Raw genomic sequence first — 27656 nt, forward strand, 5'->3', positions numbered from 1 at the left:
TCCACCACCGTCAATGGAGCCAATCACTCGCTGCAACTGCTACTTTTTGTTATTCTCAAAAGCCTCCGTCATTGCTCAAATCAGACTGCAGAGCATGTCTTGTTATCTTTTTAAACCTTTGGGCAAACTTACCATGAGTAGCTATGGGAGAAGCTGTTCAATGTTCCTTTATAACCTTTATGCCGGCAAAAATCTCTGTTTTTTCAATAAAGAGTCTCTCTCTCTCTATATATATAACCTTTATGCTTCTATTCCCGGACGCAATAGAAATATCTGCGAAAATTGTACTCTTCGTATTAAATAGCTACTCACAGATGTCCAAAAAAAATCACAGCATATCCACGGAGTGAATGATGATGAGTGGGCGAAGCTGCGGAGGTTCATCGGTAAACCGTGAATCTTCCGTGAATTCTGCCCAGTACATCATCACCGACGGGAGATCGGGCGCGTTTATACTAAAGGTTCGATGAGGGTTATGACGACTTGCAGCTCACTTAATTTTTTTTTACATGTACGCTGTGAATTTTCATTGTTTAGAAAACCATTGCTTAGAAAACATCTGGCGTCTTTCGTTAAGCAGCTGGCGTCTTTTCGTTTTGCTTTAGAAACATCTGGCGTTCTTCCGTTTTGCTTTTACAAAACATCTGGCGTCTTTCGTTGGTTTATTTCATCAATCAACGGCGTTTTGAACAAAATTTTTATTGTTTAATCACGCACAGGAGAAATCTCACCAGGCACTACCTTGGAGGTAAAGAATGGCTGCTAATGGGAATGAGAGACAGAAGAAGTCGGCTTTTAGCTAACGCTGCGAATTTTTTATTGTTCAACAACGCACAGGAGAAATCTCCCACCGGCACCACCTTGCAGGTCAAAGCGTAAGACTGGTTACATACTACGCTACGAGGGACGAACGGGTGCCGCTATAAGGAGCTTCGCCCCTAAAAATGTCTGCGTGAAGTTTTCGACTGACGCGCACTGACATCGCACAGTACAAGTAGATTCTAGTACACTCTAGTGCAAGGGCCTCTTGCATTTCGCCTCCATCGAAATGCGACCGCCGCGGCCGGGATCGAAAGCGCGACGTTCGGGTCAACAGCCGAGCACCATAACCGCTGCTCCACCGCGGCTGACGGATAATGATTTGCGTTTCTTTTTTTAACCCATTGACACGCTATGTACTCAATTGTGTACACCAATTGTTTTTGCAGTTTGTAATGACTAGGGGCTATGAAAGAGCACGATAAATTGAGCTTTGGATGAAGTGAACCTCCTGCATAATAAATTAGTCTTCACTTAACTTCATTTCGCAGTGTACTTTTGCATACAATTATTTTGCTCAATGAACTACCGCATTCGACGAGTCGTTCGACGTGCCGCTTCCCGCGATCCACACCAAAAGTATAATTTTTCTTTGTTCAACATGGACATAACCGACAACGAATTTGCACATATTTCTAGACTGAGATTTCATTCTATTTATGCAAAAACAGAACATGAATGGCTTCAGAATATGTAGACATTTAATTACAAAGTAGTTAGGAAATATTGCTGTAACAAACATAAATGAACGTATTGCGACATTTTTTTGTTGCAATATAATATTCAGTGCCTTGAAATAGCATTGTATGAATTTGATGCATTTACAGGCTGTTCTTCATAGGTGGCGTTCGAAAGGGCTAACCGAATATGTGCTCCGTAACATGAAGTACCATTTTGAATACATGTAATACTTTTTTGTTATTAGACACTTTAGTTGAGCGTTTACGATTCGCTTCGGTCAGACTTGCGTATGCTAGCGATTTACACACAAACGCGTAGAAGGAACTGTACGCGTGCGCAGAACGATCGTGCGAGCAGTGGAACGTAGAGCGCAACTCTCGCCACGCTGGCAAGTCGCTTGAGCGGAGCGTGAAGGTACGTCCACTTGGTTTCGTCGTCGTTTTGCAGGCCAGGTGACCGCGCCTCCGCAAGACGAGCTCGTCGAAAACGCTAAATCTATGCGATTCCCTGCACTGTTTCGGGACGCTATATCTGGGCGAGGCTGAGCGTAAGCAACGCTCAGCTAAAAGCGCGCTGCTCAAGCACAAAGGACGCACCGAAAGAACACACACAGGACGAGCGCGAACTAACAACCGTCACAGCTCGACACTTAGGATAGGGCGGGGCAAAATGCGACAAAAATTTGAAAATAGCGAATATTTTATTTTAGTTCACTCGTTACCATGAAACATTAAAGCAGGAACTTTCTTTTGGGTACAAGCAGGGCTGGGCAAAGATACTTTGAAATTGTATCGCGATACGATACAAGATACTCAGGCAAGAAGTATTTGAGATACAGATACAAGATACTGCCGCAAAAATTGTATCCGATACGATACTTGGCAATTGTATCTTAAGATACTTCGATACATTCTCAAATTTGTTATTATAGATCCACACAATGTAACAGCAAGCGCCTATGCACGAAAATGTCTGTTTGAAAAATTTTAAACTGTGATCTAGTTTGTTTCACTCGAATGAAATGTCTGCTCAACGTACATTAGTTTCCTTCCAAAATAAGTTATTGGGGTTTGTTTTAGCTTCTTCACAGGACAACTCTTTGTACACTCAGTTTGAGGCCTCTGGTGTATACGTAGATGACGTAAAACTGCAAAAATTTTCATATTCTACTTATCTGCTGGCGTAAAGGAATCTTTGTTGATATACACACTAACGTGCAATATTTTTAGCAATTTTGCTTGAACGAGAGAACATGTGCAACACAGAAACATCTCAGACGTATTGTATAGTTCCACAAAACGTCGCAGGACACCGCCGTTATTCGTGCTATTGCCGCTTATAGGTCCCATTACGTGGCGATTAGTAATGCGAAAAATATTTAAGAAAGCCTAAAACAGGAAAACAAATATAAGTAAAATAGAGAGTTGGTTCTGTATTAAACATTCACATTGAATGAGTACAGAAACACAATACAGACGGCGCCCTTAATAGCTATGTGCATGAATTATCGTCAACTTACCTGTTGAGACAATAGAAAATCCGGTGCTCATGGAAAATTGCCTGAAACGGCTCGTTGGGACACTCATGAGTAAAACGGAGCCTTCAGTAAAACAACGTTTCTCGAATCTCCTTCCTAACATTTTTAAGATGGCTCCTAATGATTTCCATTATTATAATGCAAACTAAATTTCGCTATTTTCCTAAGCGGTAAGCAGAATGTTTTGTACTATTTACTCAAGGTACGCCCGCATAATTATACATTTGCTTTCAAAATCGCCTTGGCAACGTGTACATGTGTAAACAGTAGTGGAAATAAAGCAGACAGTTAGAAGAATAAAGCAGAGGTCTTATTTTGGGAGCGCGTTACAAAGGACATACCGCAGTGACCAGACCGGAAAAACAGTGCAGAGACCTAGGTAATATATGGGATGCAAAATGACAGCTAAGAGAGCACTTGTGCTAGTAATGAAATTATCATTTCATAAATTCTTTGAATAAGTGTAGCAAGAATTGAAAAATACGGTACGCCAAGATGTTTGGTGTAAGGTAAACTATTGCTCTTTTAGATCTAGCGTCAGTAAGAGTGGTGCTAAAGTTGTTAGAATCATATTTTGTATATAAGGTGATTCATGGCATCTAAGTCAAACTTACATCCACGAGATCCTTCATATCGCTGATATGTAAAAATCCACGTGACTAAAAGGACCCCAGTCTTGCACGCATTACACTTCGTTACGGAGCAAGACGCAAGAAAATCATCAATAACGACATTGTAGCAACATCAGAATTTGCGCGATAGACGCGGCGCAGGACAATGGCTAAGAGCAAGTGTCGCGGCATTGGCGCAACTAAAAAGAAAAGAAATCGAGCGAGCAAAAGGTGCGTGGGCTGGGCGTAGACATCCGCGCGCTTGTCTTCCTCATCATCTGCCCTCAATGGAGTACTCTGGGGAAAAAATAAAGTTGCGTCACTGCCCTATTACTTATTCAGATGGCTTAGTGGCACCACTACCAGCTTGAGAAAGGGAGCTTGGCCAGCGATTATTCTTTCGCATAGTTGTGTTGCGATAGAAGTATCTTGTATCTTAAGATACAAGATACATTATTGAATGTATCGGAAATACAGATACAGATACTCTGCTTTCGAAAAGTATCGCGATACAGATACAAGATACCCATCGAGTATCTAAGATAGTATCTAAGATACATGTATCTTCGATACTGCCCAGCACTGGGGTACAAGGTATGTGCTACATAAATATGGTGATGTTGCGACTGTTCAAAAGTTTATTTTAAAAAGAAACAAGAAATGCACCACATGTCTCATTTTGCCCCAACGTGCGGGGCAAAACGAGACGGTGCGTGAGGCAAAACGAGGCAGTGTGAAAAAATTTTATCCTTTGAGTTCTTCCAGTAGAAGCACTTCAAATTCACTCCGTGGGCCCCCACGCAGTCTTCATGAGCCCAGTCTTTGCACTCCACGCATTGAATCCAAACAGAACCCGACGTTGTATTGATCCGAAACTCATGAAAAGCATGCAGTGCATTTTTCATGTCGTTTTCCTCCCAAGAAACTCTAGATGATATTCTCTTGTACGTCCGTACCATCCTAAACGCAAAAAAAAATTATTTATAATGAGCGTAAATAAATGGTTCACCTAATAAGACACTCTCTAACGCAATTCAATGCCTTTTTGTCGCGTTTTGCCCCTCTCACATGCCCTAATTAAAAAAAATTTGCCCTTTGGCCCATGGCACCAAATGAAGTAAACTTTTGGTGGAATGTAGCTAGTAGTATAAAGTAACAATATAAATACTTACGTTGTTGTACTGACGCCGGAGTAGCTTGATGCACGGATCCGAAAATTTGGCCGAGCGGAATTTCGCCCTTTTTGGTGGGTCACGAACACACCGACATCATACAGGCAATTTTTCTCGTGCGAACGCTGTGAGCAATCGACTTTTACGCAAACAACGTCGAAAACTACCGGCACCTATCGCTGAAATAGAGAAAGAAAGAAGAGGTACCTTTTGTATATTAGCTGTAGAAGGCGGCAAAGTCAAAATTTCGCTTTTTGCCCCGCGTCTCATTTTGCTCCGCCTACCCTAAAGGCCGCTGCTCAGACACAAAAATGAACGCACGAGACGAACGCACAAGTATAGACAGGAAGAGCGCGAATTAACTGTCACAGTTGTTCTTTATGTTTGAGCAGCGCGCTCTTTTCGCAAACGCGGCCGCTTCAGCGAGCGAAGTGACCTTCGTGCGCTCTGTAACGTCAACGCAAACTTGGCGGTGAAAGCACAAGGCATACAAACCGCCTCCATCACGACATAAGCGCTCGCGCACGGGCGACGACTCCCTCTAGGGTAAAGTACAGATAGGAGGCGCCGACATTTAAAGCGCGGCCTTCACGCCATCTCGGTAGTGATAACCAGAACACGCTGAAGTGCCACCGAGCACTGAGTACAGCCAACGGTAAATGGTGCATATAAATAGCTCGCCGTTAGTATGTTGAAGAACCTGCTGTCTGTGGCCGAGTCATTTAGCGCCGCGCGCTGCCGAGCGAGGGTCATGGGTTCGACTCCCGGCGACGGAACTTTTTCTTCTAGCTTTTCTTTATCATCTCTTAGTGTACATTTTACAACGTCATATCCATGACGGAAGTACGTCAGGGAAGTGTCGATAGACCCCGGCATAAAAACAACAAAAAAGCAAAGCCAGTTACAACCCAAGTAAAAGCTGTACAAACAGGGGAGCATTGATTTGCCCGTGTTTTCGTTGTGTTTATCTTGTGTTTATATGCTCCTTTCTGTTCTTTTGTTTGTTGTTTTGTGTTTTATTTTCCTGTGATTACGCGGTATTTTATATAATTTCCTTTATTTTCTTGCAGTTGTCTGACAATTGTTTTGCGATTATCAATTTTGTGCTCTATCTTCTCCTTCCCACTGTTTGCTGATACGAGCGCGGTGCGTCGCGTTTCGCCTGCGCCTTTCTCTTCTGTAGGTATATGCAACTCCCGCGACGCTGGCGTTTCGCTGGCTCAGACAGACAGGCGATGCTGGCGTTCACGGCCAAGCACGCGCTGGCGTTCTACTTCACAGAATAGTGCGCACTTACTACGGGGACAAAGGGAGAAGAACACGACAGCACAAGCGTTAACTTTCAACTAAAGTTTAATCAAGGAAAGACGGAAGAGAGAATTAAACTTTATTGTCTGACCAGGCGCGCGTTCTCTTCGCCCAGAGGTGGGTGACTTCCTTATTCCAGGTAGCCATGGCTTGCAGCTGATGCCAGAACCCTGTCCACCAGTCGGAGCTAGTACTCAGGGTTTAGTGACGTCAGCAACGCCTCCCACTGGTCTTCCGGATTTTCTTGGATGCTCTGTTTGTCTATGGGCGGGATACTTAGGTTGTTTCGGCATCCCCATACCATGTGGTAAAGGGTGTTAGCCCTTTCCGGGAAGTATCTGCAGCTCCTACTGAACACAGAGTCCCATGCATGCGTCACTGCGCAGAAAAAAACATAACTAAACTATATGTTACACATCCCTTCAAAGCCTAACAACATGGCGAGGGGAGAACACATCTGTTGACCCTTGCAAAGCGCTAATCGGTGTGGCCAAGAAAAGACAGTTCTTTATCTGTTAGTGCCAATGACGTCTGGCTCACACATCTATGTCCTTCTTTTTTTATTTGGAAGGCCTCACAGATCTCCCTTGTAATCTTGTCCTTGTGGTGGAATAAAATTGCGGCGCCTGTGAAATCTGCGGCGCGCCCGCAGTCCTTGCAATGCATGTCAAGGTGTGTTGAAAATGCAGGGCCTTTAACTGCGTTCCTATGTTCATTAAGGCGCAGATTCAGACATCTGCCCAGGTTTTGTTTAATCATTTAACATGGAGGTTAGTCGCCGGGATGGAGATGTACCACCAATCATCAAGGTGGGCGCATACACGTTAAACGGCGCCATTAGCTGCCAGACATCAATATACATTGTGCAAACTCTCTTATATCAATGTACAGTAAACGTTCAGTTACTTCTGTAAGGGCACGCTTTACTTTCGTGTTATTCCGATTCCCGAGCCTTGCGCCTCGGGAGTCGTGGCGCAAGGCTCCCGAGCCGCGCTATCGTGAAGATGAATACCTACCAACTCGCTCAGTTTTCTGCTTTGTTCTGGCGTTCTAAGCGTTCAGCCTGCTCGGCTTATGTGTATCAAGCGTGAGACCTGCGTGACGCCTACGCAAGACGCGAGAGGGAGGGCAGGACGGTCCTTTAAAATGCTCCGCGGTTAAAATTGGCTTAGACTACAAATAAAATATCAGCATTTGCCGAGCTTCACACTCAGTCAAAGCCGTCTCAGCGTATACAAGAGAGAGAGAGAGAGAGAGAGAGGAACATTATTCAAAGGAAAGGGGAAAGGGGGTTCTTGGCGCTTCTATGGCTAGGGCCCTATACGTCCAAGGCTCCACTGGCCTCAGCTGCCCGCCGGACTTGATTCAGGCGCGTGAGCTGCACTCCCGGGTCCGAGCTGGCGAGTTGTGCCTCCCACTGCTAAGTATCACAGGAGATTTGTATGACAGTGTAAAGTCAGCTTCGAAAACTGCTTTCGGTACCTCTATATATGTAGCACATTTTTTAATACGCAATAATGAGCCAACGCACACGGGAATGGGGACATTATTTTAAAGGAAGCATGCCCGTGTTAAATTATATTATGTCCTCTACACCTTCGCTTTACGATTGATAAAGTATTGAATACTATCTAGTGAATTTCCACGCATGTAATTGAATCAATTACAGTGACATTGTATATACGCATGTATAACAGCTAGAGATAAGAACTAGTGGAGAACGAAAAGAAGGGATGTTAACCAGGTTAGGGCAACCGGTTTGCTACCCTACGCAAGGGAACCGGATGGGGTATAACAGCCAGTCTGGGCCGTTCTGTCCATGAGATCAAGAAGTGTGCTTCATAGTAGAACTGTTGTTACCACTATTCAATAAACTTCCCTTTCCCCTTTCCCAAATGAGCAGGCAGGCGTTGTGCCCCTTTAGGTGGCAGTTGTCAGCCTGTTCCCTCCGTATTTCCTCTCTGTCTTCGTGTTTTCTATGTATTCAAGCCAAGTAAATAAATAAACATTCCTGTGTATGCTGATCGAGCACCCCGTGCACTCTAAGATGTAGAGGAGGAAGAGGTTTATCGAGATCGCTGCTTTAGAAGAGTAACTGACCTGAGGCCCCCATTCCTCCCTTTTGGGAGTTACTGCGAAGGGAAAAACAGTTACCACCGCATGGTTACTTCTCATGCAGTTGCTCCTCCCCAACGCTTCTCAAAGAAGCAATATACGCTCTTCCCGATACTCCTCAAGAGCAACGGTAGCTTTTTGCGCAAGAAATTTTCAGTTGGCTCACCCAACATTTAGAGGTTTACACACATATGGGATCACATTCACGATCGATATGCAGGCATCACATTCAGAAATGAACTTCTGAAAATTCGCAAAAAACCCGCAGGATCCGAACTCGCGACCGCTGCATCAGAGTGCGCGTACGCTGAACACTACACCATGCCACGCTACTCTTCTTGTAGCTCGTCTACATCACATTGAGAAATAAATCTATGCAAATTCGCTATAAACACACGGGATTCGAACTCGCGACCACTGGATCAGCGTGGGAGTACGCTAACCACTGCACCACGTCACGCTACTGTTCTTGTGCCTCGTCTACTAACGCGCTGTTTCACCGAAATTAGATACCAACATTGCCTTCGTCCAATCCCAGTATTTTATTGAGTACGACTGAGAACGTCAGAGTAAACTTAATGAGCGTCTCGTGGGCACATAGGCCTTTCGCCTATGCTCTCCATAGCGTTAGCTAAAGGGAGTGTCACTTTTAACACGAAAGTGTTTTATGCCGGGGTCCTCCAAGATTTTCATGACGTATTTCCGTCACGGAAACAGTTCCGTTGACAGGAGTCGAACCCATGACCTCTCGGTCCGCGACGATGACTGGCGGGCGTTTAGCCCACTGAGCTACCGCCAAACACATAACGGAGGCTACATGAACGCGCCTTTTGTCTTTCACACTTTCCTCTCACAGTGCTCTTGGATGGATGGATGAATGGATGCTATTAGCGTCCCCTTCATAACGAGGTGGTGACATGTGTGCCACCAGGCTCGAGAAACAAACAAACAAACAAACAAAAAACGCGCCGTTGCTGCGATCGTCTCATGCGGCGCGTTTCCAATAAAAGTGTAATTTCGTTTTACACATCGCGAGGTGGTGGCTTCAGCCCAAGCGTCGCTTATAGCGTCCATTTATTTCGAAAAATAGCTCTCCGACGCTCGCCTGGCTGTCGCACCACGTTCCCCGCTCGCCCTGTGAGAATTAACTGCCAGGCTAGAGGGAAGACACAACGCGCGTAGCCTTTCTCTTCGCGTTTCACTACGCTTTGAAGGTGTGCACATCGAGTATCAGTGTTTATTATGTGTTTGTTGATGCGATCTTCGAGCGGGATTCACCATACGTGGTGTCCGCGTACGTGTTAAGAACTTCAGCTACCGCAAGGGTTAAATCATGATCATGGGCGTTAGTCGTCAGTACGGAGATGAGCCACTATAGGCGTCAACGTGAGTGCGTCCGCATCAAGCGGTGCTACATCTGCCAAGCAGCAGACATTGTACGAGCTCTCATATACCAATGCACTATAAACAATCCACTACTTCTGTGGCGACACGTTTCACTTTCGTGTTATTACCGATTCCTATGACAGAGGGATCAACCATCTCTTTTTTTTTTTCATTACAGTGCGCGCACAATGGACGCAGCAGGATAAGCGGTGACGTCATTCCGCGCTCCTGGAGCGATGAGCGGCGGCGGCGGCGGTGCGTCGAGTCCCCCCGCTTCTTCTTCTTCGTCCTCGGCCGCCAGGAGGCCCAAGTGCGCTCGCTGCCGCAACCACGGCGTCATTTCGTGGCTCAAGGGCCACAAGCGACAGTGCCGGTTCAAGGACTGCGCATGCGCAAAGTGCAACCTCATCGCCGAGAGACAGCGCATCATGGCCGCACAGGCAAGCCCTCACCGTGCACGCCTGTGAATTTAGGGTGACGAAGGAGATATGCTGGACAAGGGTGTCAATGCCAATGTCAATGTCAATGTGACAAGGGACAAGGGTGTCAATGCCAATGTCAATGTCATTGTGACAAGGGACAAGGGTGTCAATGCCAATGTCAATGTCAATGTCAATGTGACAAGGGACTAGGGTGTCAATGTCAATGTCAGTGGGTGCCAAAACCTGCAATGACGAAGGAGACATGGCGCCAGTCAGAACACCAGTTTTGTTGTTGTTTTCCTCTGAGGATGGCTCGTACCCAATGCAGGCTCATACTCAATGCAGGCCGAGTAGCGGGTGAATTTTTCCAATATTTCCGTAGTGTATTCGTAGAAGCTACAGTTAATTAATATATTGATTTGAAGTGCCAATTATTGCTAATGATATACTTAAAGCAGGCAGAACTTAGCTGGATATTTTTTAGTCTCACTGATGAATTCCTCAATGGCGAAGAAGACATCCTTGTGACTGTATCCAAGAGTAGTGTCCCCAAAAGAAAGAATAACCGGAGAGAGAGAGAGAGAATAAGAATAAAAGAAAGGCAGGAAGGTTAACCAAGGCTGAGCCCGGTAAGCTACCCCGCACTGGGGAACAGTGGAGGGGGAAGGATACTTCGAGGGCCAGCTTGCGAAGAGGTGGTACTGTTATTGGTTTCCTCAGTGTCGTGAACCGGCGGCAGGATAGAAAGAAATGACCCTTGCCAACATTCACCCGTGAACCGTCACACGTGCGGCGGTTCACGAGTGAATCGCTCTGATGACAGGCAAGGTATGAAAAGACGGAAGGAAGGAAGGAAACAACACAGAGACGGAAGGCATGAAGTTTAACCTGCTGAAAACAACTGGTATTTTAACTTGCGCTGGGGAAATTGATAAAAAATGGCTCAAAGCTTGCACTAAGCCGCGCAATGCTCGATGCACAGCGAAATGCTTATTTATTGCTGTATCTAGGCAGGACTTTTGCTTGAACTTGACTGGAACTTGGCTGTAGCGATGTTGAACTTTTGCTTGAACTTGGACAGCCATGTTACCTATAGGTGATGCAGGTTGTTTCTAGGTTGCTTCTAGCTTACTTCTAGGTTGCTTCTAGGTTGCTTCTAGGTTGCTTCTAGGTTGCTTCTAGGTAGTTGCCAAGCTTCAGCTACGTGATGCTAGGTTGTTTCCACGTTGATTCTCAGCGCAGAGGGGTTCGAGTTAAACCACGGACAGTCACAGACACGACACGGGCACGTCGTCGTTGGCGTAGGCCTCCCATCGCTTCGGGGTCTTCTCGCAGCCGCCGTTGCCTTTCCCATTCCTTATAGTATTCTCTCGTTGTACGTACTCGGGGTGTTCGGCTCGCCGCCGTCGCTTCACAGCCATTTGTTGAGCTAACTGTTGCCTTCTTCCTTTTTAATGGAAATCGTGTGTAGTGGGATTTATCCAATCTCTGTGGCGCATACCCGTTTATTGATGATAGTTTCTTGGTACGGGGTGAACATGGAACGATTTGCTAAACAGCTGCGCTCTTAATAATAAAATATGGGGTTTTTTGGTCCCAAAACCACGATATGATTACGAGGGCCCACGCCGTAGTTGAGGGCTCCGTAAATCTTGACAATGTGGTGTTATTTAACGTGCCCTGACATCGCACAGTAGACGGGGCCTCTATCATTTCGCCTTCATCGAAATGCGACCGCCGCGGCGGGGACCAAACCCGCGACCTTCGAGTCAGCAACCAAGCACCGTAACCACTTTGCCACCGCAGCGGAAGATATTGAATTGCAAAAGAAAGGAAGGAAACTAGAAATTCGATAGGCACAGAGTTTAACCATGCAGTTCAAGACAACCGGTATGCTACCTTACACTGGTGAAAGGAATAGGAGAGTTTTGGAGTTGTTGTAAAGGGAGTGAGGGACCACATACACAACGCCATAGTCAGTCACTTTTGCGCGGTATATGCGACATCACTCGTCAATAGCGACGGACATTGTCAAGGTTCCCCTCTTCGCTGCGACTGTAATTTTTCAATCGAAGCAATAGACCCTTTTCATACTGCGCAAGTGCGCTTCCCTGCGCACCATATTCGCCCAACTAATGAAAGCACCCGTTGTCCTTCAAGTGGAGACGAGGTCCTAGTTACACGTGCTGGGGCTTGGCTATTATGCGTGCTTATGTCAAGACAGCTGAGCCTATACAAATACGCGTGATAGCGCAATCAAACTGCGCTTGGGCACGCTGTTTTCAAAAGTGACTAGTTGCCATTAGTTGTGCTTACTGCATCGCACGAAACCTAGCTTTACAATTATGAAGAGGGTCTATTGCCCGGTGAAGTTAAAACCACAGTACATTTTAACCCGACTACGATAAATTAGGCTGGCACGCAGAAATGTGTTTGGCTGTATACTAGGTCATGCATTGCTTCATTTTTTTTCGATGGTCGTTTGCACAGGCTGCGTCCATTTCAGCGTTACAGGTTGGTTCAAGGCACACACCTTTATGTTTCGGAACAAACCGAATCTACATCCGCATTGATTCACATACACGTTTGTAAGTGTTAATCCGGAGCCTTTCACAATGTTGTCTCTTGTTACCTCGTCGTTGCTTTGGTGTGTTCAACCACATGAATAACACGGTGAAGCACACTCTAAAAGCCGTTTGCACCCTTTGGGGAACCTTTTTGCTCCGCAGCTGTAATCACCTGGCTTGCTTGCATTTTCCTTTCTTTAAAATTTTGGGCTCGCTGCATTCCTGTACAGAATGCCGTACGTCATGCTCAGAAGCGTAGCCAGAAATTTTTTTCGGGGTGCGGGGGAGGGTTCAACCATCCTTTTTGTATGTTCGTGCGTGCGTTTGTATGTGTGCGTGGATACATGCACAAGTAAATAGAAAAATTTCAGGGGGGGTGTTCAACCCCCCAAACCCCCTGGCTACGTCCCTGGTCACGCTGATGCGTATATACGCCGTTCGTGACCCGAACGTACATTCTTAATCATGTCCCGGGTAAAGTGCTGGATATAGCCAGGACACTAGGACGAAAACAGTTGTTTCCTTGCTACATCTAGAACTTTAAGCAGGACAGGATTTAGAGTATACTAGGCGATAATGTAAGGAGAGGCACGAGAGATAGATGACGATTATTGTTGAGCGACAGAAAGACGCCCCAATACGCCCCCCCACCCACCCTCTCTTTTTTTAGAGCGTAATTTTGCACGTACAGTCACCTTCAAAAGTTTAGAGGCCACGGAACAGGAGGACAAGCTAAATATTCCCGCTGCTTCGGGAGGTAGCGTTGAATTCAGATTTTCAGCCTGTTGTAACGCTAACAACATGCACTGTGCAGTTAGACCGAATACAGTCAGAAATTACTTGGAAGTTCAATGTTTCTCAGACCTAGGGGCCTATGAACATTTCTCGCCGACTCTACCTCACTCGTTTCCAGAAATACTGATTTGGCGCGTCGATCAGCTGACTGAGGACACCGAGGAAACCTTCCAAGTGGCGGGCGCGTCGCAGTCTAATCGTAGGATAATTGAAAGATGACGCCTAATCGCTAACTATCAGAGGAGTTCATAATTACTTTCAGAACTGCTGAGTCGGTGCTGCGGCACATCAGCTGCTGATTTTCTTTCGCAGTGCTCGTGTCAACAGGATGCGCCAATTATAGCGCCATAAATTAAACGCGCGATTTAAACGAGAAGCATTATGAAAGTATCCTTTGTTTGAAAACTTTTGAAGCCAACTGTACATCGAACCATCCTTCTATGGGCGCAGGTGGCCCTGAAGCGTCAGCAGGCCGCCGAAGACGCCATCGCCATGGGTCTGCGTGCCGTGGCCACCGGACGTTCTCTACCCTTCCTGCCCCCGGGACCCATCTTCGGACTGCCCCTGGCCGCCAAGGCAATGGCGCAAGCCAGGGGCTCGGGAGCCCGAGCCAAAGAAGCGGCGGCTAAGAGGGCGGCCCGCGAGGCCGCCAGGGCTCTACAACAGCAGCAGCAACAGCAGCAGAGGCAACACAGGCAGCAAGACCAGATGCGTAGGGACGACGAGGAAGACCGCTCGTCGTCTCCCCCACTGTCACCGGGACAGCCTCCGGCACGACCACTGTCTCAGCCGGCTGCCGCGGTGGCGCCACCGTCGGCGCAACCCTCGCTGCGGCCGGAAGCGGAGGACGTACAGGCAGGTCAGAGACACGGCCGTGGACGTTCTTCCGAGTCCCATTGTAATCCTATTGAACGTTGCCTTGAAAACGCTGTTCAGGGTAGCAAACCTGACGCACGTCTGCTCTACCCAGCTGCCTTTCCTGTCTCTTGTATATTTTTTACCAGAAATCGGTCAAAGGAATACATAAATCTTTTTTGTTATTTAAGTGACCTAACCGAGACCACCTCTTGTTTTCGCGCGTCTGTCTCATTTTTCTGCTATGCATTCCGTAGGGTATTCATAGAGGGTAGCAAACGGAATGCTTCTCTTCTGGTCAACCTGTCTGCAGTTTGCTCCATTCTTTCGCTTTCTTGCCTTTATTACATCGGAAACTTTATTCGGTTGCGATTACGCAACATCTTTGCCGTGGATGCGAATATGTCAGATTGTGTGGAAGTGTAATGACGTGGTTGTTGTCTTCTCATTAAAAAAAGGCAGTGATTTGATTGGGAGTCTGTGTCATCAGAGACGTCGAAAAGCGCAGTGTTTTCGTATGCGTTGAGTTCCCACGAATGTCGAGAAAGCAGCGTCGACATGGACACTCGCCGTACGCTCTTGCATCGCCACCTCTGTGTTTCTGCGAGGAAAGCCAGTTTTTGCTGTATCTATGAGGAAATAGTTGCACTCTCCACATTCATCGAGGTGCTATCGTACCATCCAAAAGCGCTATCTGAAAGAATGAATGCATTAAAGAATTCCATTTAAACTCCAGCGAAGTGGATTCAGGCCGGGACTCAGTCCCGGCATAGGCATCCGCCGCGAGACCTTGAGCTAGGCCTGCTTTTTCGGCTCAATAAGAAAAAAAAAAGTATTTTATCACATGTTCATAACCAACCAGCTAGAAATAATCAACCTTATTCGTAAATATACGCCTCGGGGTTTCTTAATGTCTGAAAATGATATTATATATATCCGCAGAAATCGCGCGAGCGCGACCATACCTCAAAGATAGAACTGTGCTTGCTGTGGTTTTGCACGTTGATAGTCTCGCAAACCAACTGCACGTGATCGATCTATACAGGGTCTATAAGCTGTCATGCACCAATTACACAAAGGAAATCTAATTTTGCGGGTGTGGTCAACTGGCCATCGCTTGCCATCAAAAAGAACGAGGGAGGGCGAGCGAGAACAATGGTGCATTGTTGAGAACGCCAGATCACAGGCTACCATGCCCCTGTGAACAGTTTTTCTAATCACATCATTACTTGGAAACCATGGATGCTTGCGTACGGCAGTCGTGTAACGTATGACACGCTTATGCATCGCAATTCCTCTGCAGGGGTTTTGTGTGGTGCGAAAACAAAAGATTTACGACAGCCCGCTTCTAAGATAGATAAGGACGTCGCAGCGGTTTATTTGACCTCAGAGTCAGTTGACCATCACGCGTCATTGTGGCGGCACAGAGCGTATACGTGCCAATGCATAATGCGAAGCCGCAGCGACTTGTTTGGGTGACAGTGGATCTTAGGGAACCGTTTCTCATTGTCTACGGAACCACGGTCGCATTGGACACAGTGGGGTAGCCGCATGCGTTGCTTTAGCTTCGAAACCGTATTCTGTATACTCATACAAAGTACGGAGACCTTTCGTACGAAGCTGCCATATAGTCCCACAAAGCCGCGCATGCCTTTGGGTCATCGTTTGCAAGCAGTTGAGAATGTCTATACGCCCGGGTGTGTCTATCTTTTTTTAACGTTCCTCCTTTCCCTCCTCTCCATCCTATTCCTCTCCTCTCTCCCTCTTTCCCTCCCTCCGGAAGGGAGCCCATTAAGGGACGCCGCTGTTTGCGCTGCTTTCAGCCGCCATGTTTGAGCGCCTGCAAACACTGCCAGGGTGGTCTCTTCTCTCGTCTTGCTTCGGTCGGTAGTCGGTCTAGAACGTCGGTGTGTATATCTATGCGTCTGGCACGTATGCGCACGCGCAAGCAAGCAAGCAAGCGGATCGCTGCTGCTGCTTCGGCTCGGTCCTCTCGCTCGCCTGCCGCCGACTATCGCGCGCACACACACAGAGACACGAGCTACTTCTTGCGCTAAAGCTATAGCCCCTCCACCCCTTGACGCGAACCGAAAGCCTGCCGCAGCCGCGAAAGAAGCGTGTACAGACGAGGCTTAGCGTGTGTATACGTCGTGCGGGATATATTCGAGCTAGCCAGCTCTCGTGGGGGGTTCGGCTTTCGCGGGGCGCCTCTCTTCGCTCATTCGCTTCCTTCCCGCTAGACGGCGCTCGCTTCGCGAGTCGGTTCCGGTGTTACCTGAAACGCCCTTTCTTTCGACACTTGGGTGCGGACTGCTCCGCCGATACGTCTTTTGTTTTCTCTCTCTGTTTAGTTTTGTTTTGTATCCCTAGACCGGACGTTGACGTCTTGAGGTCCAACGGCGGTGGCTGGCGTGGTGGGGAAGGGGAGGGGAGATGGTTTCGAGTGTTCGAAGGAAACATATTGGAGCGCTCTTGAAGCAAATCGCCGGGGCACTCTTTAGAGGCTGGGCATGTCAAAGGAGGCTGCCGGCGGGTCAGCGGGACGGGGCAGTTCGACGGACGCGTTCCCCGCGGAGCTTCGCAGCCGAACTGTGGGATCGGAAATTTGTGCTTGAAGAATGCGGCGAATGCTATGGGGCGATATGTAACTTTTTCCTTTTATCGCGTTGAAACCCTCCCAGGGAAAAACGGACAACGTCAGAGGAAACATGCAAGTAGATGAGCAGCGCCGTGGTCTGTGTCCTTTCTTCGCGCTGTGTTTCGGCGCTGTTTGTTCTTTCTTCTTTTTTTGCTCGTAGAGGACAAAGTTCGCTGTTAATGTAACAGCGTGAACAAGCTTACGCTTAGATACTGTAAGTAATTCATGGGTATCAAAGCTTATTTTAGTGTCAAGATGTCGCCGTGTCAAACCTCAGTGCATTAAACTATAACCCATGCGGTAGTTGCTAGTTCCGGTTTGTGTTGAAAGCGCGTGCGAGATGCGTGCTATTAGCTGTTTGAAAATCTCAGTTTTTTTTTTTTTGGTAAGGGCATCCAGAATTCATATATAGGAACTGGCCATCAACCTCCGAGACCGCCGGCGCAGCACACAGACTGCGTAGGTGTTATGTATAGTTGCCAGGTGATGACAAAGAATTTATTGACGCTTTAACAAATACGGAACTGTATATACATGGATGCGATCGCACATACAGAAGGTGTGCTTCAGAAACGCAACATGAAAGAACTGCAGCGAGCTTCATCACTCATCATGCGTAATTTGAAGGTTGTGGGTTCGGTGCCTACCGGCGGACAGAGTATTTTTTCGTCTACTTTAATTTTTTTTCCGTTTAGGTCATAGTCATTACACTGCAGTTAAAAACAACAATGTCCCCAATGCATTCCTTGGCTTAAATGCCCGTTGGATTCATGCAGTTGTGTCTAACAAGGAAACGAGCCCCTCGAACAAATCTCCTTATTTCGGTCTTCATCACTACTGGAATTATGACTTTGACTGTAGTTGTTTTGATGGTCGAAAAATCCTAGCATGCCCCCCCCCCCTCCCCCAAGAAAAGACAACATGGAGATGAGCTAATGTCTACGACATAAACAGGAGACCATTCAGAACACACGCAAGACACTGTCGCAGCCCATCTACCGCAGGGAACTCTTTTTCATCGGCTGTCTCCAGCAAGCTACAAGCACACAGCCAACCAGCTGTCAGCCGCGTATCGAGTCGCTGTCACACATATCCGAGCGCGGAAAACGGTAGCGAGGGGGATCTTCGATCCACCGCTTGTGGCAGGAGGGGTATGGTGGTTGCGAGGAGGGGGGAGGGGGGGGGGGAGGTGTTAAAGCTCCGGCGTTCACGAAGGGCCGACACGGAGCAGCAAATTCAGTTACGAAGCCACAGCCAGCGGCACCTAGCGGCGGCAGATTGCGCTTCCACCACCACCGCTGCCGCCGCTGCCGACATATCCTTCGTCGGTGGTGGCAACCCGACATCCATCCACGAAAAGCGGGGTACAACCGCTCGATGCTAACCGGGTTACGCGGGGAAGCCACTCGAAACGCCGACCGCATGCCGAGAGATGAAGCGAGACCAAGTGGGGGATGTGTGGAATCGAAATAAGGGGATGGATCCGCGGATATTCAGAAGGGACTCCCTTCGGTATCGTACACACGCCACCAAGGTTGCCTTCGAGCGATGGAAACGCGCGCACGCACCAGAGAAGAAATGTGCGCTGCATATGTGTGTGTCTCGCGCGCCTGTGTGTGTGTATTTTATGGATATATGTATGCATATCGAACGGCGGAAAGGAGGTGAAGTGCGGCGCAAATATGCCCGAAGCGAGTGAGGCGGAGGGCTCACACATCTATCTATCTATCTATCTATCTATCTATCTATCTATCTATCTATCTATCTATCTATCTATCTATCTATCTATCTATCTATCTATCTATTCTATCTATCTATCTATCTATCTATCTATCTATCTATCATCTATCTATCTATCTATCTATCTATCTATCTTATCTATCTATCTATCTATCTGTATCTATCTGTCTTCTGTCTAGCTGTCTGTCTGTCTGTCTGTATCTGTCGATAGTCTGTCTGTCTGTGTCCGTCGTCGTCGCGTCCTGACCGTCCGTCCGTCCTATCTATCTATCTATCTATCTATCTATCTATCTATCTATCTATCTATCTATCTATCTATCTATCTATCTATCTATCTATCTATCTATCTATCTATCTATCTATCTATCTATCTATCTATCTATCTATCTATCTATCTATCTATCTATCTATCTATCTATCTATCTTGAAATAGATAGAGAGAAAAGGAGAAGGAGGCGCAGCCATGAGGATCTAGACGAAGGCTCCGTACGTCATACATACACAACGCCCTGGCATCGTCGGGTTGCTTTACCAGCCTATACGAAACGTACATCACAATGAGCGTTGCATGTTTGTGCCGAGTAACGCGCGTGTGTGTGTAGACATGAGCGGAAATGAGGCTGACAGGCGGGAATGGGTGCGGGGGCGTATTTATCATGCCGCGCACCACTCCGAGGAGACGTACTCCGCCGACACCGCCGCCGCGGTGTTGCTTATACGTACGCACGACGCGTCGTCGTCGTCTCGTCGATGAAGTTGCCCGCAGAAACTGTAATGCGGACGGTTGGGTGGTTCTCTTTAGCTTCCATGCCGAAGACTGCGTCACTTGTGCTGCCTTCCGTGGCCAAAAACCTTCTTTCACTCAGCGTTCCCTCGTTCTTTTGTTTTCATTACCGTCCGTGTTGTTCGCACCTACGTTGCGAAAGCACGTTTCCTTTTTCGCTATTGCGGAACGGTGCGCTCTGGAGGCACTGCTTTGTTCTTCGCTATGGCTTCGTCGGCCTTCGGGCTATCTCGTCCTCTTCGAGCTATAACTTCATCAAGAAAGCTCTCTTACAACTCCTTTTTTTTTACAAGGAAGTTGTCTTAGTTTACTCTGTACCGTCGTCGTAGCAGTAGCAGCAGCAGCAGCAGCAGCAGCAGCAGCAGCAGCAGCAGCAGCAGCAGCAGCAGCAGCAGCAGCAGTAGTAGTAGTAGTAGTAGTAGTAGTAGTATAGTAGTAGTAGTAGTAGTCGTGGTGGTGGTAGTATTAGTAGTAGTGGTAGTACTAGTAGTAGTAGTAAGCGTCATTTAGGTCACGTGACCAGTGGGGGTAGTGAATAAAGAAATAAATGACGATGATGTTAAATGATGATGAAGCTCGAGATGACGACGATGATGTTTGGCCACATACACTCGTGCGCTTACACCTTCGCTGTGTCACGGTTTTCACGGCGTGCAGCTGGCTTGATTGTTTTATAGTTAAAAGAAATTTCTATTTGACGAACTGTCGGCTTAGCTAAGAATAGCCGAATACTTTCACGCCTCGAAAGATTGGTTATGACGACGTAGTTTTGCTCTATCTCAATGAGAATTTGAAGTAAGGACTTGCAGTAAGGTTAGAGCACTACTTACATAAGCAGGTTAATTAGTTAAATTCATTCATTCTAATTCTTTTTCACGGCCCCAAGGCTTTGCAGAAAGGAGCGAAATAATATACACGAAATAGGCAGCAATAGAATCCAAAAGAAGTATTGCAAGACGGCATTGAATTTCGCGGTGTCAGTAATGGCAACGATCAGTACGCTACAAGCTTGCATTCTGCACTACATTTTGGCGCTAAAGAGGCTGCACACAAACACATAGTACAGGTCAGCAGAGTTACATTGCAATGCTAGTCACATGGCGTAAAGAAATGATTGTCTCTCGAAACTGGATTATAAGGTAAATTTTATGATAACAAATGAGGCATAAACATTTTCGGCGTAAAGCAGTGTAGGGAGATGTAAAATTCTCTTGATTGACATCGACACCAAATGAGGCACACATACACGTGAAAGCGGTAATTCGGTCCTAGCTATATTTACATACGGGGGGAGTAACGTTCCGTGCTTGTTTTCGCTGCGAATAGAAAAAAAGAATCCCGTCGATCCCACGTACTGTGAATTTATGTTATGCGAAGCACTCAGCGAGGAGTTTCGTACGACGCATTGCTTGACTTTGAGACAATTCATGTCATTAATGTGATTACATGTCATTCACTAACTCATGTTTGTCATGCATGCATGTACATTCTGTTATACGCCATGCTAATGAAAAGACCATGATGGCTTCACAACGTTTGCATCATGTCACTGTGTTATACAGGCACGTCATTTGATGCCCAATTTAGTATATAGCAAGCTTCTGAAACGAACAGCATGTCATCACGATGGCGGCTTGTTATGTTTGTCTTGGCGTACGTGACATGTGTGTCATGCTATTCATGTTATGGCATATAATTTTTGTTTGTCTTACACACGTCATACCGTCATGCAATGCCTGTTTTGGTATGTGTCAAGCCGATGAAACGGGACTGCGAGAGCACGAAGACGTAGATAGATAGATAGATAGATAGATAGATAGATAGATAGATAGATAGATAGATAGATAGATAGATAGATAGATAGATAGATAGATAGATAGATAGATAGATGTGCCGAAATTGCTTTTGTTTCGCCAAGAAATGCTTCGCTTAATAAAAATCGTGGGGCCGCAACTTTTATATGGGGACTGATTACAGCGAAGCCGTATTCACATTTCTACGCTCGTTTCTCCGCCGTGAGCGACTGCAGACAGTAGACAGTTATAGTTTAGCGGGTTTAACGGAATAGCGGGCTTACCGGAATAGCGGGATCGAAGTGCGCATGCGCAGTACCGTAAACGACCCGTAGCGTTTACCGTACGCACGCTATTTTTCAGATTTAGCGTTAGCGTGTTTGCGTGGTTAACGTAGTGTACGTAAATATGGCGGCGGTTTTCGACGCCCGCTTCGAACTGAATTTAGCGTTGATGTGGACGGATCCACTTCTTTCGTAGCAAACGACTGTGCGAAATGGCTTCGCTTGCCTTCAGGTAGCTTCGACGACACGGTATTACGGATAACTTAGCGTAGTTTTTGAGATCGCTTCCCATTTCGAACGTCCCTAGGCCTATCCAGAAGATCGGTGCAAATAAGTCTGCAACATGAAAATTTTCGCTTTTGGTGCTTAGTTCATATTTATTTACTTTTATTTTTACCAAAAAGAGGAGTAATAATGCTGCGTGCGGGGATACAGGCGAGAATTCTCGGTTTTTTCTTTTCACTTTTTTTAACGTATTCACCCTCCTCCAGGTGGCGCCACCGTCCCAGCTTGGGCACGTAAACCATCCCGTAAACGTTATCCCGCTAAACTAAAACTCGCTGTCGGCAACGAACGTTTGCGGCACGGTAACGCTATTCCCTTAACCCCCGCTATCACGCTAACGCTAAACTATAACTGTCTAGTGACGTCCTTCGGTGGACTCATGGTCTTCCGATACACTGTACTTCCGACGCATTCTCAGCTTTTTCACGGTCCTTCTTTCACTGTATGTACTCGCGTTGTTGCTTCGACGGCTCTCCGCTATTAGGGAGTTTTAGCTTGAACGTGTATACTTCTTTACGTTACCGTGTTACCGGATCACCGTTTTACCGGAAGTTTCAGTAAAGTTTTTTAGCTCCCCAAACGTAAACCTTTACGTACGTACGCAAACCTTTACGTTTGCGCAAACCACTAAATGGCGATGATAACAGCATTTAAACTACATTTAATTTGGATAATATTGAATTACGCTGCGGCAAAATCATAACAGAGGTTTTATAGCGTGTGCAGTATCCTGGTATAAGCGAAGGGGTGTAGCAGTACCGGGTTACCGGTCGATGGTGTCGGCATCTTGTGACGCTTCGTTCACCCACAATCATGGACACGTTTGTTTTCGCTTAGTGTTCTTGAGGGGAAAAATGATTAAAAAGGCAACTCATTCGTAATTATGCCGCGTCAAGGCATTTACATTGGAAGTAGAAGGCCCGATGTTCCTGCAATAATTTTGTGCTTGCCTGGTACGCCTTTGCCCCGCTAGATGGCGCCACCTATCCAGCCTGTCAGCGTCTTTAGGCCTCTCACGTTTGCGGATTCGGTATTCTAGGTCGCTCTAGCCCAAGGAGGATACATAGAACTTGCTGGAGTGGAGGGGCCGTTCGTCGAGTGAAGCCGGCCGTCGCCATCTTGCCAGATGCAGAACTGAGCGCGCTCCACGCCGTCGCGCGCTGCGGCTTGCGTGCGTTATTTGACGCTGTGGGCATGTAAACACCAACGGTTTGACGATGGTGGCCTCTTGTGTCGCTTATGGATGTGCAAACAGGCTGAAGAAAGGTTGTGGCCTCACATTCTGCCCGTAAGTACGCGAAAACGTCTTCTATTGAGCCATTCCGCGCGCGTTACTGAGGATTGCTAACTCACGCGAACGCGGTATGAGCGTGCAACAAATAATAGCCGTGATAGTTTTGGCAGTTTTCCTAAAGATCCCACAGTGCGGAGCCTGCGGGAGAGGGCCGTTCACCCTGTAAAGTGGAATGCGAAAGACGAAGATCATATATATGCTCCGTGCACTTCGCGCCGGATTGCTTTGACTGCTTGATAGAAGCCGTTTTTTTCTGAGACCCGAGCATACGTAAATGGGCTGAGAGATCCGGCAGGAAGTGCAATGACAGAAGAACTGAAAAAAAAAAAAAACTGGATTTGTTGGGATTTTCATACGATATGGCAAGCACTGAAATATTACTATGACGAAGTTGTCGGCCAGGATCAGCTGAAGTACATCTTGAATCTTGAATGCAGCCACTACTGATGTACTGCTGCCATAGCAGATGCAAAAAGCACGCTCATTGACATGCGCAGATCATCAGCCCTGCAGGCCGATACTGACCCGAAAGCCTCTCTGCTTTTGTCGGTTTCGTGGTGCCATACATAGCAGGCTTCAATGCTCGAAAAGTTCGTACAACAAATACATGTGATTAGTGCATCACAGCCCTGCACTCAGGTGGGTTGCACCTTTAATTAAACGGAAGAGCAGAGGTGGAATTATTTCACCGTCGCAAGACGTCACTCGCATGTGTGAAGAAGTAGAGATAGGGCTGGTGGCTACAGGCTGAATGGGATGTCATCATAACGATGAAGAAGGGCAAAACACCTCATCATGGAAGACCTGGTAGCTTCCTCCGAGAAAAAGTGGTTCCATAAACTGGAGCAGCACATCCTTGACTTCGACCCGCTTGAACGTTTACAATTTGTGCAAGCAAATCGCTGAAGAATACGTAAAAGTAAGCATACGCCACATGACGAAGGAATGAAACCGAGAATGGATCAAAATTTAAGGTGAGACCATCTCTGTCAAGGGCAATTACCTTCAATCACCAGTGGGGCACCGGATCATCATGTTTTTCACCGTGCGCCTGATTTAAGCGTCTCTACCTAATGCCTGTGCAGGTGAATTCACTTCTATATATGTCACTTGGCTGCTTACAAGTCGGAAATAAATGTTTGCGACCAGAGCTACTTGATTTCATTGCTTTACAGACGCCAGCAACTTCATTGGTAACGCGAATAAGCAATGCGTGCGGCAGCGCTTAGCTCCTTTCTGCCACTGGCAAGATGGCCGCCGCGCGCTCGGCGCGGCTTCACTCCCCAGTAGGGGCGCATAGGCGGCTTCCACTCCAGCAAGTTCTATGTATCCTCCTTGCTCTAGCCTCGGTAATCCGGCTGAAACAAGGTGATCGTAAGTGGCGCTCACATTTCGGCTTATTTTGACTCGGCGGCTGGAGTCTCCGCGAAGCGGATATCGTGAGTAGCCACGAACGAAGGTGGATTTGCGAGATAGGGCCGTGAACGTAAAGCCTAACAGGCGAGTAGTTTACGTTCCGTAAACCTTTACGTTCAGTAATGGTTCGCGCATGCGCAGAGTCCATCCGGTATCCGGTAACACGGTAACGTAAAGAAGTATACGTACAAGCTAAAAGTCCCCTATTTTTTTAGCTCTTTTTCCTGCGACGTGAGTGTGCTTGGTTGTTTCCTTCGGTTCTCCGGTTTACTCGCTGTGCTGTTACTTCGCCGTGTTCTTACTTGTTTGGTAGCGCTGCTGTAGCCTGCTACAGCAGCGCTACCACACGACACTGAGGCCATCGCCGCCACATAAGCGCGCGCTCCGCCAGCTGCCGTCTCCACGCGAACGCCGTTTTTATTCGCAATACTGTCGTGCCGCCAAGCGGAATTCAGGAGCGTCCTCTCGAGGAGGGTTAGTAGACGATAAAATGGCAGCACTACGCAGTCTCTCCCTTGTTCGGCTGTGCTAACCTCAGTGTTAACGCATTGGCAAGGAAGGAACACTACGACTTTGCATGTTCCCTGCATCAGTGAACAAACCGGGCCCTCCGTGACATGAGAAATCTGATTCGTTCTTGCGAGACGCGAAGTTTTCGTGAAAATACGTGGCAACTCGCGCTTTCAATGCTAGCCCACAGCGTACGCATACTATCAGCTTCGCGAGGCTTTCTGTAGCCACGTAGGTTAGTTAAATGTTATCGTCTGACATATTCAGTTGAATCTCACCCTGTTTTACTTGCATATAGCATTGGTCAGTGTTTCTTGTAGAGCATGAATCCCTAACACTACGCGGGAGGTCGCGCGGGCTCGCGATGTGCTCTTGTAAAACTCAGCGATCTCAAGTTGTCGATACATTAAAATAGGGCCTCTATCCTTTGTCAGCAAAGCGCTGTTACTAATCGTGCGAGCGACGTTTCAATCATTCGAGGACGCATCTGCTCCACGCCTTTCGTGGAGCGAACGCTTTCCACACCGTCCTTCGCCAGTGTGTTGGTGTTGGTTTCATAGCCAGCGCTGCGCCGTTTGTTTTTGTACGTTTGTTGATAGGTGGCAGCACACTGCAAGCGATTTGCTCGTTGACCGATCCGAGAGCATAATGTTCTTCGCGCGCAGACGTCTCTCTAATTGTAAACGTGGTGACGCGGGGTGGCTGCAGTCGTTCGGCGGAAGAATTTCTTCGGATTGCTTTCAGCAGTGATGTTGAAAGAAACCATCTTGACGACGAGGATTTTTCACTGGACATTGAAGACTGTGAAAGCACCGGGAGCGACAGCTGTGACAGCGACGATGAACGATCAGCTGAACTCACGAGGAGCGAGTTGCACTTCACGTCCCCTCGTGCGTTAATGTTCTTTCACGCTCGTAAGTCACTTTGATTGTATTTAACGTATAATATCCTTGAGCGAGATCAGAATAAAAGCATAGTTCCTCTTGTGCATTGCATGTATCACAATTATTGTGGATATTATGGAGCGCCGCATCGCCAACACGCTCGAGCTCGACCAGCGAAGCGAAATGGTTAGAGCGATGGAATCTGCAGTCACGGCCACAATCTACGCCTCTCGGCTAACTTCTTCAACGTTGCGAAAAGCATACGTGTGCATTCTTTTCGATATTCATGTTTGGATCGGGCTGATCGAATCTGCAACATGCGAGTGAAGTGAATTGCACACGGCTAGAGTCTCGGCATGGCTGTGACACAAGCGCTACTGAATGGGATGTTAAATGCTCGTGTTCCGTTGAAGACGTAATCCCGATTTCCCGACTGCGCAAGTAATGGCGACGGCGTATTATGTTTGCAAACCATAACCACGTTAAACGTGCGGTCCCGTGCTGCAGCGATGACGCTACTCGCTGGCGGCCTACTACTGCGGCAAATCCGTCAGGCAGGCTCGGTACGTACTACTACCTCGGTGTGCCGTTCAGCTCATACGTCAATTTTAGTTCATGCAATTTTATGTAGCACGCACAGGATTTCGCAAAGCATCGTTATGCACGGTAACGGAGCTGAAATATAACCTTTCACACCGCAGCAAATAATTAGGTGGGGGGTACTTTGCACTTTCCATGGTTTCGGAAAGTATTTTAGTCTCATATCCAATTCAGCGCGGCTCATGACTTCATCCGGTGAAAGTGGCACGGCCGTACGTCCGCACGTCCTATCTGTTCCTATGCTAACAAACGGGTTGACCCTCCTCCTGGCGCCATCTTGAAAAGCACGGCGCGCCACCTATAGTCCGTGGGCATTGCGAATACTCTTCAAGCCGCCGGCGCCGCTCTCCGGAAGCTTTCCATGACGTCTGCTGCGCCACGGTATCGTCTCACGAACATCCGTTCAGATGCGTCCGCGCCTGCTGTCCTCACACACGCTCAACCCTCTCCACGTCGAGAAGTCACATGACTTTTTGTACTATGCGCGTGGACGCCTCGCTCGCTGAGCTTTCACCACTTCGCGTTGAGGCGACAGACAGCACGAAAACCGCCTTCGCTCCCTGGAGCGACCGTATTCGCTTACACCAGCGTTTTGTACAGTTACGCGAGATCGGATCCAAAAGAGTTAACTGCTAGCCTTACTTCGTGTAACACTACAATTTCTCGCTATCGCGTTTCATTGCTTCGCCGTTGCGGCTAAACTGTGGTTGTTCTTTTTTTTTTTCGAAGATGCGTATTTTAGTTCAAAGCTCTGTCTCCGTGCAGCCGACTCCGACAGCCCACTGTCGCCTGGTCCGTCGCTATCCCGCATCGCGCTCCCCCCACCGGAGCGACAACCGGCCGGGCTACTCCAGGAGGTGCTGCGCGGCTATGACGGTGGCGCTGGCGGCGGCGTTGGCGCCAGCGACTGGATGCGCGCCTTCGAGCGGCTGCACCACTCGACGCCCGGAACGCGCTCGGCGTTCCGCGCGCCGGTCGCCGCTGCGGCGGCCGCAGCGGCCGCTGCCGCCGCCCAGCTCTGGAGGCCTCCGCCGGGTTGCCTACTGACGCCGGCCTGCCCACTGTTCCTGCCGGCATGCCCGCCGGGGTGTCCGCAGTGTGCACCGCTCCTAAGCCAGGCGTGGGCGCTGGGCGCCGAAGCCGGCATCAAGCACGAATGA

At 47.7% G+C, this 27656-nt stretch overlaps 1 protein-coding gene across 1 annotated transcript; it reads left to right on the forward strand.

Annotated features, from left to right (window-relative positions):
• The first annotated feature begins 9813 nt into the window (after positions 1-9813).
• LOC119404449 (doublesex- and mab-3-related transcription factor A2) lies at positions 9814-27656 on the forward strand. Its single transcript, XM_037670946.2, has 3 exons — positions 9814-10069; positions 13864-14272; positions 27262-27656. The coding sequence occupies exons 1-3, from the start codon at positions 9866-9868 to the stop codon at positions 27654-27656; spliced, it is 1008 nt and encodes a 335-aa protein (XP_037526874.1). The 5' UTR covers positions 9814-9865.

Source organism: Rhipicephalus sanguineus, chromosome 9, assembly GCF_013339695.2.
Source record: "Rhipicephalus sanguineus isolate Rsan-2018 chromosome 9, BIME_Rsan_1.4, whole genome shotgun sequence".
NCBI lineage: Eukaryota > Metazoa > Arthropoda > Arachnida > Ixodida > Ixodidae > Rhipicephalus > Rhipicephalus sanguineus.

Bases quoted from the DNA above. Each gene is read 5' to 3' on its own strand.
- LOC119404449 (XM_037670946.2), top strand. From the start codon at position 9,866: ATGAGCGGCGGCGGCGGCGGTGCGTCGAGTCCCCCCGCTTCTTCTTCT. The intron at 10,070-13,863 runs GCAAGCCCTCAC...CTATGGGCGCAG, and splicing joins AGCGCATCATGGCCGCACAG to GTGGCCCTGAAGCGTCAGCA. The intron at 14,273-27,261 runs GTCAGAGACACG...GTCTCCGTGCAG, and splicing joins AGCGGAGGACGTACAGGCAG to CCGACTCCGACAGCCCACTG.